At 38.1% G+C, this 14,738-nt stretch overlaps 1 protein-coding gene across 1 annotated transcript; it reads right to left on the bottom strand.

Annotated features, from left to right (window-relative positions):
• Nucleotides 1–6,895: 6,895 nt before the first annotated feature.
• On the bottom strand, nucleotides 6,896–7,663 carry LOC133304392 (uncharacterized). The gene has a single exon (XM_061504431.1). The coding sequence runs from the start codon at nucleotides 7,661–7,663 to the stop codon at nucleotides 6,896–6,898; it is 768 nt and encodes a 255-aa protein (XP_061360415.1).
• Between the last annotated feature and the right edge of the window lie 7,075 nt (nucleotides 7,664–14,738).

Here is a 14,738-nt window from a genome sequence, read left to right as displayed (position 1 = left end):
TTCTTTAATAGTATTTTAGAGACTGAAAAAATTTCGCTTTTACATTGCCAATTAAAACTAAAGAGGGGATCTGGTTAATTACAAAAATCAGAGTACACAAAATTTCTTAAACTTATTAAAAATATAAATTTCCTGATAGACCTTGCTGTCTTTAAAAATTCGTATAAAATCCAGTTCAACGATTCAAAAATATATTCTTTCTAATCTGGAAACTAAACATCTGGGGCTTCACGTTCATATAAAATAATAGTGATTTGGAGTTCGTTTTTCCCTCGAAACATAACTCGTAAAATAAGAGATAAAATAGTGGAAATATCCCAAATGTCCTGGCTGGTAAAATTCATAATAAATCTATCTTTGAGAATTTCTTTGCAAGGTTTATATTAATGAAACTACCAGGCATGCCTATATGATGCATGCTCAGTCACATGTCCTCAATACAAATATATATATATTCAAGATGTCATGAATCACGTATACATGCCATGTTATGCAATCGCACTATATCATATCATCCTTTCATATTCTTACCATTGGCTCATCATCATCATAACATACATAGAACAAATGTGAGCAACACATCACAATTCCATACACTAGCCAATAGTTACATTAGGTAATACCGCCTACACATACCTTGGTGCTTTTAAGTACTAACCAAACAGCAGTGTATAGGCCCAACGTTTCAAGAATATTGCGCACCTAAATATAAGTATACAAGTCAGAATCCTATTCTAAGGGAACTTCCAAACACTTCACACATTTATGTTTCTTTTATCATTAATTTCCCACACTGTTTTACCTTATTTCTTTCCCTACCATATTCTGACTTCCTAATATATTTTTTTCCAACGTAATACATCCCAAAACAGAATCGGTTTTGAACTTTTCTTAAGAGAAACGTTTTCTGCCTTCATATAAATTTGTCATTAAATTTATACAGCACTATATTCCATAATTTTCCTAAGTTCCACATGCATACTATACGGTTTTCTCCATGCTTTAATTCTTACAACATTCTGATTTCTCCTAATACCATTCCCATTATGGTGCGCTAAAACTAAGCATGCTGTCCATAATTTTTACAGCGAAACAGTGGACAGTGGATCATCAAACAACAGCGTCATCTCAGAAAATAAAAACAACATGCTGTCTAGTAAGTTGTTCAGCGAAACAGAGAGCATTTTTTTATTTATCTAAATGTAACTTAGTTCATATTAGGCTTTAACAAATAATTCTAGCTAAGGCTGCATGCATTTAGTGATTAAAACCTCCATAAAACTAATAAGATGATGACTAACATTTTATTTGTCTTCCCATACGAAACTATAGAACCAAAAATAGGTAAAAACTACATCCCAAGACATTCCACATTTCGGTATAGAGCAGTGGAGATTTTTAACCTACCTCTTGACAGAAATACAAGGGAAAATCGAGTTGGACAAAGAGTAGTAATTCAGCTCCTCCAATGAAGGTTGTGCGCACCAGACTGGGAAGAGTTTCCTAGCTTTAAAAGCCTACATGCAAAGGGTCAGCTCCATTAACCCCTACGCCAAAAGGAGAATCAAAGAAGAAGGAAATTTATTTTACCCCCTTAAAGGATGAGCTTAGGCCGAGAGATATGCAAGAAACGGTGCTTGATGGAAGTTGCCTCCTAAGTTCACGATGGGAGTTAAGAATGATAGAGAGCTGAATTTGTTTCTATAGAGTTTTTCCTCTACTAGTGTCACGGTTCAAGGAAACCATATGAGTGATAATGGCTGGGTTCTCTGGTGAGGGTCTCGGGTTCTCTTGGTGAGACAAGAGGGTGATTTGAAATCCTTTACTTGATGTTCACAAGTTCATGGTTTTAGTGTGGAAAAAGAACAGAATAGCTTGGCTTGGCTGCTAACATCATCAGCGCTTGAGTGAGGAGGAAATGAAGTTGGGGATTTAAGTGTTGTTTTAAATTGGTGAAGTGTCCTCAGAAAAACTGAAGACTTCCCCCATTTGGAGCACACAAATGGGGATGAGGTGTGACATGTTTGAGCCAATAAAATTGCATGCAAGGCTGACCACTTATCAACCATTGGATGCATGAAATAAAGTGAGGTTTATAGTTAGTCTTACAAGCAACCCTTATGCGTGAAAAATAAAAAGAGGGGTGCACAGCTTTGTGTCATAAGAATAAGACTTTGATCAGAATTTTCTGATCAGAAACGATACCCAATGCGCACAAGGTGGAAGGATATACAGTGGATAACGCTTTGTGGCCATTTTAGTGAAATAAGGTTGAAAAGTAAAGGAGATTTCAGCAAGCAACGTCAGCCCTTTATGCTTCTTCCAAGCGCATGTGAGGAGAGATGAAATGTTTGCCTTGTGACTTTTAAAAGGGAACTTGATCAGAATTTTCGGATGCATTTTGTCTATTCTAGCGCACATAGATGGGGAGTAAGGATAGTATTTTGCCAAAAATGGACAGCTACCAATCAAAGGCTGACTAGATGGATTACTAAGGCTATTGATGAGATAAAAGGTGCATGGAATTGGGCTGCGCATGGATTTTTTTTCTAATACCCTAAGGCTGCTGCCCCTTTAACATTTAGAAGCTAAAAAATACAGCCCACAATGACACTCAATAAGACATTAACCCAATAACATTTTCGATCCAAGTGTGTCCTTAAGTAACATCATATTTTCTTTTATTTTCTATGATACAATTATGCATTCCTATACTTTATAATTAATGTTTCTTATGCCTAAAATAAATCCTCACTTGATACTATAATTCAATAATTCCCTAATCTTAGTTTTAATCCTATGCTAGTTCTCAATAAATTCGAAAGCCAACAAACAATACATATATATATATATATATCAAATTTAATTTTCCACACGTGCATTCTTATTCTTAAGGTATTTTGTGTATTTTCCTAATTACGTGGGATGTTACAAATTGTCTTGGACCTGATGTTGTCACTAGTGACTATGTAAGCACATTTGAGGGAAATTGTGGTTAGGATCAATAAATGTGGTTGTTGGAGATGAAATATTGATTGTTGGAGATATTAAATAAGAATGTGAATGAGATAACCTTGGATTATGGCAATGTGTAAATTGGCCATGTGCATGGGGTTTATTGCTAATGTTTATTCTTGTGTGGTTTGGTACTGATTGTGTTTTGCCAAACATATTGATGATCAAGGTTGTTTGATCATTATAGGTTACCTCTCACGGACTCAATAGAAGTGGATTAAGCTTGGAGCTTACGTTGGAGAGCATTGCTTGTGTAATTTAGGTAAACTCTTGGAACCGGGGTTACTCCCCTTGTGTGTTCCACCATGCCCAAGTTGGGGGTGATGGTTGAATGTGTGCTCTTTAATAATGTGTGCAATAGTATGTTCATGCATTATTGATATGCTGATTGACATGCGTGTGGCATGTTGTGTGTAATTGTAGTTATGATCTCTGGCCAGTAGATGTGTTGGTTTGGACTTCTGCCATTTTATGCTCCTTTGAGGAGTTTCGGTCGGGTTTTGCCGTAGAGTCGTCTCTGGGAGTGGCACTAGGTAGCTCCAAATGTGGGACTTCCGCTGGATAGGTCTCTTTGGGAGTTCTAGTTGGGTTTGCCATGGAGTCTCTTAACCACGGTAGAGGTGTTGGGTGGTTTGCTGATGGTGGAAAAATATATTTGATGATGAAGGACGTTCCTCTGTTCTAAATTAGCAATAGAAAACAGAGTTGTTCCCTTACTTCCAACCCAAGTGCGCAAGTGCACGCATCAAGTAATAATGGGTGTATTAATTCCCAGATTATCGTTCCAACGAGGATAGAACTCTAAATAATGTCTTAGACTATTTTATAAAGAATGAAAATAAAAAAGAAAAGTTAGTGATTGAACTGTCTTGTCAAACGTTCCCTACTGTCTTGACAACGTTCCTCAAAAACAGTAAGTTCAGTCTGATGGCAAACAACTCCTCGCGTCATTATATATGTGATCCTTCTTGTTGAGAGAAGGTACGACAATAGTCATTGGAGATTGATAGATACAAGATTGAACAAATGAAAGATAAAATAGTAATAACTATAACCAAGAGACAATAGGGTGGATGGTTTAAAAATAGTTTTTAACACAAGGAATGTATTTACTGCTCTATTCTTAAATAATTATTTTCTCTGCTCAAGACTTAGCACTTTTTGGCTTTGTCCCAGTTTCTTAACTGCCAACTCTGATTCCTCAGCTCATGGACTAGATGGCTCACAAGTTTCCATATTCCCATGGCTCCCTTGCTTCCAACAGGTACTTGGTACTGAACCTTAAAATGGACGAAGTGGCCCCTTATTCCTAAGGTAACCAATTGCCCCAATGACTAAGCTGTCTGAAATTCCTTCCTTAAGGAAGTTCCTTTCTCAGTATGTATTCAATTTCCATTGATACACAATGAGTATCGCTTACTTAGCCAGAGAAATACAAAAAGCTTCAGTACAAGAGTTTTGAAAATAATTCTTTAAGAGTTTTGCAGCTTATCCGTTCCACAAATACTTCAGCCCATGGCTGTTACTTTAAACATAATTATTCTAAACTGAAGTCCCATAGACCCGAGATTCAGTTCAGGGATAACGAGTGGAAAGGAAAGAAGAAACACTTATATTGAAATGAAACAAGAAAGATTACAACAAAATATAAAGTGGAGAAGATGGGTGATGCTCGTGAGGAGTCTTAAGGGGATGATACAGAATAAAAGAGAAGTGTTGTCACTTAACTATAGCTACAACTATACAAAATTAAACTATAAACTAAATAATACTAAGTGATCTCTTCTTAAGGAATTTAATCCCTTAGGAATTCGATGATGTGTCTTCGTGTTTGTTACGTCTTATTTATAGGAAGAAGAGTGAATGGCAATCTTGTAAAATCCCTTGGCGTTGGTTTCTTGACTGTAGGGACGGGGCGGTGGCAATAGTGTTTGGAAGCTTGCAACTTGTTGGATGGGACAGTTATTGTTGAGATTTGCCGTTTTCTTGCAGTCCCCCATGTCTTGCTTTCTTCCCAGCCAATGAGAACTCTTTATTCCCCGCTGTACATGTTTCTTTGTGCTTAATTGATGCACCGCCTCTGCTTTATGGAAACTTTGTTTCCACGTTTCCTGCAAAGTGAACAGATGCATTAAATGAGTGGAGCAGGTGCATTAATTGCTCTCAATCCATTCCCCACTGTGTTTTTGTTACAAAGTTGTAAAACAAGTGATTTTCATGCTGAAGTTGCTCATCAGATGAGGGAACAGATGGTATTTTGTCATCAAAATGGGCTTAGATGGGAACGAATTTACATCCCATCAAACACCCCAAAACTAAACTGTTGGTTGTCCTCAAACAACTCAGAAATAATGGTTTAGATTGCTCAATTTCAAATAATAGCTCAACAAAAAAACTTGAGCCAGTGAGCAATCATAATCTTTTCAAAAAAATGAACTACTTTCCATGGGTAACAAGTAAAAAGAATTTGTTCCAAGGTAAGTGAAGGTTGCTGATCTTCAATCTCACTATCACTCAGGGTTTGGTGTTTTGTCTGTCCATTCCTGGATGTGATTCTTCAGAACTTGCTTTTCTGCTGCTTTCGTATGAAGTGTAGATGTCTTCCCTTCCAAGGATCTTTGATAGTAATGGTTTATGGAGGTGTGGAAGAATAGTGGTCTTGATCATGGGGTCAAGGAACGTTCATTTTTGTGCTTTTGAACTGGACTTTTTCTGTTTGAGGGAACGCCTTTTCTTTTTGTACCTTTTTTTTTTCTTGAAGGAAAGTTTTCTGGTATTTTCTTCTGAATTCTTTTGAATGGTTGTTCCCGTTTTTCTTTGTTTTCCTTCTTCTGTCCCTTTTTGTTCATTTTGGATCTGTTCCTTGCCCTTTTTGGTTGACCTGGTGATGTGTTGGTGACTATGGATGGAATGGAAGTGTTTGTTTGAATGTAAAGAAGCGCGTTTTGGTTGGTTGATCCTTGTTAGTAAAATCCATCTGTTCCTCAGCAGTACTTACAACATCAAGCTAAGTGTAGAAGTTTCATTGTGGTTACACCTCAAGAACGTTCTCATGAATAAGTGTTTGGTCTTTTTCGTTCCTTACCAGCTTTAGTTCACACAAATCAGCATCCTGCAAAAGTCTGAAGATTAAATTCTCTTTACTTTTCCTATTTTAAGCATTCAGAGAAAGAACAAGAATGATTAATCACTGAATTTGTGTTTCATGCTATTGGCTATTCAAAATTATACAGCCATAATATTATAACTGAAATGTATGTACGAAGCAGTTTGAACAAAAAGATTTTTCATTTCAAAAAGAGAATATTTACAAGGGAACAGAAAAGGAAATAAATTCAACATACTAAGATTTAAACTAAAATTTAAACAATTAGGAGGGTTTTCTCCTTTTCACTGGGGACATCTCTTTTCCAAGGTGGTATCCTTCTAAGCACCCTCAGCTTCTTTAGCAGCATCAATTTCCTCTTGCGTAAGTGGTCTCCTTCTGAGCTGATTCTCAGTCTTCTTATTTCAGCTTCAGGGAGGCATTTCTTAGCCACTTTCAGTAGATCGTTGATTACTGCAACAAGGTGATTGATAGTGGATCTCATAATTGTCCTACCAGTGCGAATGTGGACAATCTGCCTTTGAACATCTAACAGCCTCATTTCCAACTGATAGATTCTCCCCTCCAAAAATGTTCCAAAGGCCTTGAGGGCTTCTTTGGTTTCTTTTCATTCTTCAGAATGTTTGAGGAGGAGCTTACTAAGCAGTAGTTCAGCTCTATGGTTATGCATGGAGTTGGAAAGTATCAGGGAATCAGATGCTCTTCTGATCTCTCCCTTGACAGCCTGTAATATTGATGTAGAAGATGCAGCACTGGTGTCTTGGATGGTTGCTCTTATGGCGCTGAGTTGCTGTTCTCTATCTTCCTTCTGTTGTTCCTTCTCTTATGGCGCTGAATTTGTTGGTCCAATCCGTTCCTCAGAGCTTTCAGTTCATCAGTAGTGCTTGTCATGTCAACTTGAGGAACGGGTTGCTTTGCAGGCAGCAGCTTTTCTATTCTCTTCCCCATCATTTCAAAATTTTTAGAAATCCCAATTTGTGACTTCTTTTTCGTTGGAAGGGGAATTGCTGGGATAGGGGAGGAGGATATCTGTTTGCTTTGATGGCTGCTCCTTACCACAGGAGGTTCTTCAGGTGTGTGCCTGGGGACAACCTCTGGTGGTTTGGATGATGAGGGGATTGCTTCAGTGTGCTCCTCCATCAGTGGAGGAACTGCTAATCCTTCCTCTTCTGCTAAAGCTCTATCAAGAGCCTCATCCCTAGAAGTGTCAGGACGGATAACAGGGTAAGAGAGGGGACCTCCCAGACTGATTTGCCTGAGAACTGATGGCTTTTTCTTTTTCTTAGGGGATTCAACAAGAATCCCCTTTCCTATATTAGTTTTCTTTTGTGGCTGAGCTTCTTGCTCAGCCACTGGTGTTTCTGCAGCAGGTGCAGCTTCTATTTCTGTTCTCTCCTCTCCTTGTTGTTGCCTAGGAGAGGGTTGTGGTGTGATAGGTGCTGGTGAAGAGTGAGCATGTGGTGGTGGGGACGGAACGTCAGAGAAAGTAGTAGTAGAGCTGCCTAGGGACGTCTCCTTAGCAGCTGATGTAGACTTTGACATTCTCCCAGCTTTCAGCCTTTTTGACAAAGGCTCATTGTCTTCACTTCCCTCCTCTCTGTCAGAGAGGGTGGTGGGTTTTTCAGAGGATGTTCCCTCTGGCCACTTGGTGCTGCTGAAGGTTCTCTTCAGCCTTTGACTTGAATGTTCCCCCTTTCTTGGGGGAGCTTTGGCAGGGGATTTTTTTTTTGCCCTGTTTGCTTTCAGTAGCAACAGGGGCATCCATTTTCACCTTGGTGGGAGGGGGAACGGTTCTTCTTGCCTGAGCGTAGGCAGAAGTGATGGATTTTGAAGGGGTGGCTTTTGAGGTTTTCTTCTGAGGGGCCACAGGATCCACCTCTTCATCACTATTGCTGACAGTGCGTCTGAATGCTTCAGGAACTGGCTCAGCTGTCTCAATGTATGTACTCCTCAGATCATTCCAGGTTTTGGAATCGATGACAGACGCCACCACCGTCTTATCATCCTCGTGAGGCTCCACCCTAGCTCTCAAGCAGAGTTTAGTGATTAGGCAGGGAAGGCAGACAGTAGTCTTGCTCATCTCCTTCTTCAAACTGCCGTAAATAAGAGGCACTGCATCAAAAAGAGTATTCTTCATGATGCAGTAGATTTGAATTTGGAGTGCCCACTTGACAGTGGCCTCATGAGTGGAGGGAGTGAGGTTAGAATTGTTAGTATATGGATATCCTAGAGATAATCTTTTGATTAGATTAGGACATATGTGGACCTTTTTATATTGTCGCAAATAAATAATAAGCACTCGTTATCCTGTTTCATATTTTGTCTCAATATTATTGTTAATATTTTATATGAGTAACTGGATAAACCCCTTGGAATAAAATAGGTATCTCTTGAGTATCTGTGATGAGATCACGATCATGAGGATTTAAGGATACCAGATGTTTATTCCTAATTTTATGTTCCTAGTCTAGAGACACTGAGAATGGGGATCAGTAATCTCGGGTAAGACTAGCACGACTTATCTACTTGTATTCAGATACAAGGTAAAGACCTCATGAACTACAGATATGGAGATGTCTTAGCTAAAGTCGTGGGTGGACCTATAAGGGTATAGCTCGCACTGAACAGACCCACAAAGAGACTCTATGAGGAAATTTTACAAAAGTATCATTAGAGCAGTCTCTTAATATTTGGGTATGTCTTTCCTTAGACCATAAGTTGTCACCTAGACTGTGTTCTAGAAGGCATGTTTTGATTGTATACCTCGTCTGCCTGAAACGTGGAGGCTCATATGTATATTTTTGGGCATGGCCTGAAAGAGCACAAGCCTAGGGTGATAAGCTGAAGGAATTCGTCAAATCTCTGTAAGGGATTAGGTTATCTGTAAACTGGAGAAATTGGGATGACATTTACAGGAATCGGGAATCTATGCATAGTAAAAGAGATCATGAGATGATCTACCTTTAGAGTCAGTAAATTGAAGATTCCCTATTTCGAACTAAAGCTTACCCTAAACCGCAAGGGTTGATACACTTCCTCACCCTAGGTTTAAAGGGAAGGTAACCGAGACGAAAGGAAATACATACAGCAACCAAATATGTGTAATAGGATGATCAAGTCATTAATCTAACTAGTTCTGGGGCAACAAAGCATTGCTAGTGCTCTGTGTTGTCATTAAATGGGTTATGGGCTTGTTGTGCCCGAGCCCATTTATGTCAGTGGCTATGTTGGACCTAATGGGTCATACACTAACACCTTATTGTCATGATGAGCTAGCATTAAAGGAATTGGGCATAATAATGATTGTTAGCCCAAGAAGAAGTTTGGAAGCCCACCTAAAAGGGGAAAGGGCGCATGGATCATGTAGTGGGCTTGGATGGTCCAAGACATTACTAATTAATTTAATTAGTTAAATTAATTATCAAATATTTAAATTTTGAATTTTGAATTTGAAATTTGAATTTGAATTTTGAAATTCGAATTTTGAATTTGAAATTTGAAATTTGAAATTTGAAAATTGAATTTTGAATTTGAATTTGAGTTTAGAATTTGAATTTTGAATTTAAATGTTTGAACGTTTGAATTTAAATGTTTGTGTAACACCCTCCCTTGTATGCATCCAAGAGAGTCGTTTGCTAAGCGGATTAGAGACTTAACGTTAGCGTGTGAAATTCTCTTTATGAAAAACTTTTTAATTTAATTATCAACAAGAAAAGCTTGCTTCAAAACTGACTTGGAGAAATAAAACGGCTAGAAAATTCAAAAGAAAACTTTCGCTGCGAAACTCTGAATTTTTCCCGAAAACGCTCTGTCTTGAAAATATTATAAAAATCCGAGTACAAAAATTTACAAACATTTTCTTTGCTACTAAGAAACTAGACATCTGGGGCTTTACGTACATATAAAATAATAGTGATTTGAAGTTCGTTTGACCCTCGAAACATAACTCGCAAAATAAAAGATAAAACAGTGAAAATATTACAAACGTCCTGGCTGGTAAAATTTATAATAAATCGAGCTTTCAGAATTTCTTTGAAAGGTTTATGTAAAATGAAACTAGACACTTGGGGCTACGCGTGCATATAAATTATAGGAAAAACGGAGGTCGGTAGCCCCAGAACGACAACTTGCAAAGTGCTCGCAAGAACTGTTCAAAAACTCCGAAGTTAAATACATCATAAATTGGTTTGACACTTTAATTTTCAGAATCACCTAAGTTCAGACGTTATAAAAAATACCATATCACAACTCATTCCAAGACAGAATTCACATCATGAAATACCATCCTTACAAGGCTACATCAAAGCTGAATACACATTATACGTCCTACATAACATCATTTAAACAGTAGGATATCCAAACAGTAAAACTCAATCAGATCATTTCCATGCAGTCACGTCATCAAATACATCTTCACATGCTTCTAAATTCTCCTGCAATTTATAAAAATTGAGCCCCCGAAGGGGTGAGAAAAATCCCAGTAGTGTGGCAATAAAACCAAATGCAACAGTATTAACTAGGCACAAAATCATAAATAGTCACTTCAAAAATTTAATCCTTTTCATCATATATCATAACGCGTATATAACGCCCTTTTTCCTTTACGCTCATAGCACCGTCGTGCGCGTAGCATCACAGTGGGTATTCCTAATGGCTCCCATGAAGGTGAATCCCACTGTGGAACCTATGCGGACTGAAGCCAAGTGTCCCCTCTCCTGGTACCAGGCATGCCTATATGATGCATGCTCAGTCACATGTCCTCAATACAAATATATATATTCAAGATGTCATGAATCAAGTATACATGCCATGTTATGCAATCACACCCAACAGAAAAATGTATTATGATGTAAAATGTATGCATATTTCATATCATCCTTTCATATTCTTACCATTGGCTCATCATCATCATAACATACATAAGTTATCAACTTTAGCTTATTACATGCATCAAGGCTTCATTTTTAACCATTAAAGTCATGATCAATTGTTGGTGAAGCTTACCCAAGCTTAAAACAGAACAAGGAGGTGTTCTTGGAGCTCTCACTTCAGCCTCTAAGGTCTGCTACAAAGGGAGCACGAAAAAGCCACACAAGCAAGGTCCTTTCTTCACAACGGATGCTTCTTGGAGCTTCCACCACCAAAAGAAAGACTCACAAACCACACAACTCAGAAACAGCCCCTTCTCAACACACACAGCACCCTCAACTCACAAGATGACACCTTTCACACTCACCAATGCTCACACCCAAGTGTTTACTTGTTTAGAGGTGAAGAAATCGAAGAAAGGATGAGTCTTGCTTGAGTTTTCAAGGGGAACAAGGAAGGTGGAGGCTCCACACTTTAGAAACTTCACGTAGAATTCTGAGTATGGCCTAGGGTTATGTGCCTAAAGTTTTATTTATAGGCAGTTTAAGTCTTAAGCACACAGTATTGGCACTAATAGCTACGCTTAGCATTTAATCCCAAACTTAGGATTCTAAACCTACTCATTTTTCCAAGATTTGTCATATTTTTATTTGATTTTTTGCAGCACCTTTCCGGTACGCGCTTTTACATAGCCAATATCAGTTCTGGCACCAGTTCTCATTATTTTGACTTGAAACTTGTTATTCCAGTCCTATATATTATTCTAGGAATATTCCCATACTTATTATAATTTTTCGGGATACTTCATCGGTACACATTTATACCATGAGGCAGAACCGGTATCTGCACTTTTCGTCAGAAAAGCGACTTTCAGCATTCTTAATTACTTACCATAATTATTTAAGCCTTCTCATAATTATTAAGGTCAATTATGGAATTATCTCATTAATCACATAATTAATTAATTAATTTCCTAAATTAACGGTGTGGGTTCTTACTTCCGACACCTCATACCATACAGTGCCTCGTAGGGTGTCATGCACAGGCTAACATGAAAGCTGTTGTTGTACGAAAACTCAACCAACGGTAGGTACCGATCCCATGCTGAGTGATAAACCCTTGATTTACCATGGTTTTAGGCTTAAATATACTTGAAATATATCATTAATTGCATGGAAATTTGGGTTTTATACCATAAAGTCACAATAATTAAATATCTTGATAACATGTTGTCATGATTCTTATTTCAAGGGATTTTTTGACACCCATTATGGCTTTTTGGAACCAAAAGAAGACATCAAGTTGAGTTGAAGCCTTAAGAAAGCAAGATTTCAAGTGTGTACCAGCTGAAGGAGGACATTTTGGCATCCATGAAGAACGTTTAAACGCTCAAGATGAAGAAAACAACAATATCTCCCTGAACCAGAGCATTTTGGCGGCAAAACAGAACGCCAAAACGCTCCAGCAGCATGAAAACACCCTTCGAAGAGTACGTTTTGGCGCCCAACAGCACACCAAAACACCCAAAGGCAGACAGCAATACACTGGGAGGACGTTTTGGCGCACAAATAGCACGCTAAAACGCCTTATACGAACCAATCATCCCAAAGATTTAATTCAGATTTGCCAAAGGATACAGATTGCGATATCTGGGATTAAAGCGGAAACATCTCTATTAATTGAAAGACATCCTGGAAAGATTCGTCAGAAGATACAACAAAGATTCAAAGCTCAAATCCGTCAACCAATCTTCAAGATTTAATTGCAAAGAGGAAACAATTGTGAAATCAATTACAAATCTTATATGGATTCGTTGGGAGATTTAATGACGGATACAACTCCAACGACTATAAATAAGGAGCCTGGGGTCAAGACCCATTCATACAAATTCACATACTCATCCTGACACCAAGACTGAAGGAGGAATCCTGTTGCGGAGCGCTGGAATACTGAGGAACCAAGTCAACATCACACCAATGGAGACTTGGGGTTCTCTTTTCTTTATTATTTCTTTTAAATTCAGTATGCTAGAGTAGTTTTTTATGTAGTTAAGGGTAGATGGAACCCAATTGAATCGTTATGTTTATGAATTAAATTGTCTCTGAATCCTGTTCTTTTTATAATTGAATAAATTATCTGTCTTTAATGCTTTCTATGAGTTTGCTCCTTATAGAATGATTTTGGGGAATTGTATGACAATAGGGATGTTGGTGCATGAACCTTGACTTGATAATTTATCATAATCCTTGTGATCTAGGAATAGGCATAGGGTAATTATGCAATCTTGAAATTCTTGATCTTAATGCATGTTTTCTTGGGAAATAATCGGGGAACTAGAGTTCTTTCAAGATCACATAGATTTAGGGTAATGTTGGGTGGTTTGCTGATGGTGGAAAAATATAAGTTCTGATAGGGGACGTTCCTCTTTTCTTGAAGAACACAGATTCGTCCCTTAGTTCCAACCCAAGTGCGCAAGTGCACGCATCAAGTAATAAAGGGAGTATTAATGCCCAAATTATCATTCCCACGAGGATAGAGGGCTAATTATTGTTTTATCACTGTTTATAAAGAATGAAAATGAGAAGAAAAGTTAGTAAATGAACTATCTGGTCAAACATCCCCTACTGTCTTGACAACGTTCCTCAGAAACAATAGGTTCAATCTGATGGCAAACAGTTGCTCGCTGCGTTATGTATGTGATCCTTCCTGTTTAGAAAAAGGTGAGATAATAATCATTGGAGTTTTTATAAGTACTAAATAAAATAAAATAAAAACTACTAAAACAGAAATAACTATACTCAAGAGACAACAGGATGGTGGTTAAAACAGTTTAACAGAAGGAATGGAGTCACTGCTTCACTCTTAAAGGGGCTGTTTTCTCTGCTCAAGACTTAGCACCTTTTGGCTTTGTCCCAGTTTCTTTGCCTGCCAACTCTGATTCCTCAGCTCATGGTCTAGATGGCTCACAAGTTTCCATATTCCTATGGCTCCCTTGACTCCAACAGGTACTTAGTTCAGAACCTTAAAATGGACGAGTTGGCCCCTTATTCCTAAGGTGACCAGTAGTGTTTTTGCCATGACATCTATCTTCCCCCAATGGCTAAGCTGTCTGAAATCCCTTCCTTATGAAAGTTCCTTTCTCAGTATGTACCCAATTTCCATTGGCGAACAATGAATATAGCTTACTTAGCCAAAGAAATACAAAAAGCTTCGGTCAAGAGTTTTAAAAACAGTTCTTTAAGAGTTTCACAGTTTACCCGTTCCACAGATAGTTCAACTCATGGCTGATAGTTTAGACATAATTATTCTTAATTGAGATCACATAGACCCGAGATTCAGTCAAGAGATAACGATTGAAATGAAGAGAAAAACACTTATATTAATTTAAAAGATAGTTTACAAAAAGAAACAGAAAATGGAGAAAGATGGGTATTTGCTCGTGAGGAGTCTTGATGGTTGTTTATAGAGAAGAGAAGAAGGGTTGTCACTTAACTACAGTTGCAACTTAAAATTAAACTAAGTTACTAACTACTACTAAGTGATCTCTTCCTTTCGGACTGCAAATCCTCCAGGATTCGATGATGTTTTTGTGTGAGGGTGGTCCTATTTATAGCTGGAAGAGGAGTGGCAAGACTGTAATTCCTTTGGAGCTAGTTGCTTGAATGAGGGGACGGGACTGTGGCAGCAGAGTGTGAAGCTTGCGTGAATTGCTGAATGGAACAGGATTTGGTGATGATTAGCCGTTGTT

The sequence above is a fragment of the Gastrolobium bilobum genome, unplaced genomic scaffold (genome assembly GCF_033153095.1).
Source record: "Gastrolobium bilobum isolate Gb01-03AN ecotype WA unplaced genomic scaffold, APGP_CSIRO_Gbil_v1 utg28310, whole genome shotgun sequence".
In the NCBI taxonomy this organism is placed as follows: Eukaryota; Viridiplantae; Streptophyta; class Magnoliopsida; order Fabales; family Fabaceae; genus Gastrolobium; species Gastrolobium bilobum.
This window is presented reverse-complemented; position numbering and strand designations above follow the sequence as displayed.

Excerpts from the sequence above, each read along its gene's own strand:
- LOC133304392 (XM_061504431.1), bottom strand. The coding sequence starts at position 7,663 with ATGTCAAAGTCTACATCAGCTGCTAAGGAGACGTCCCTAGGCAGCTCT.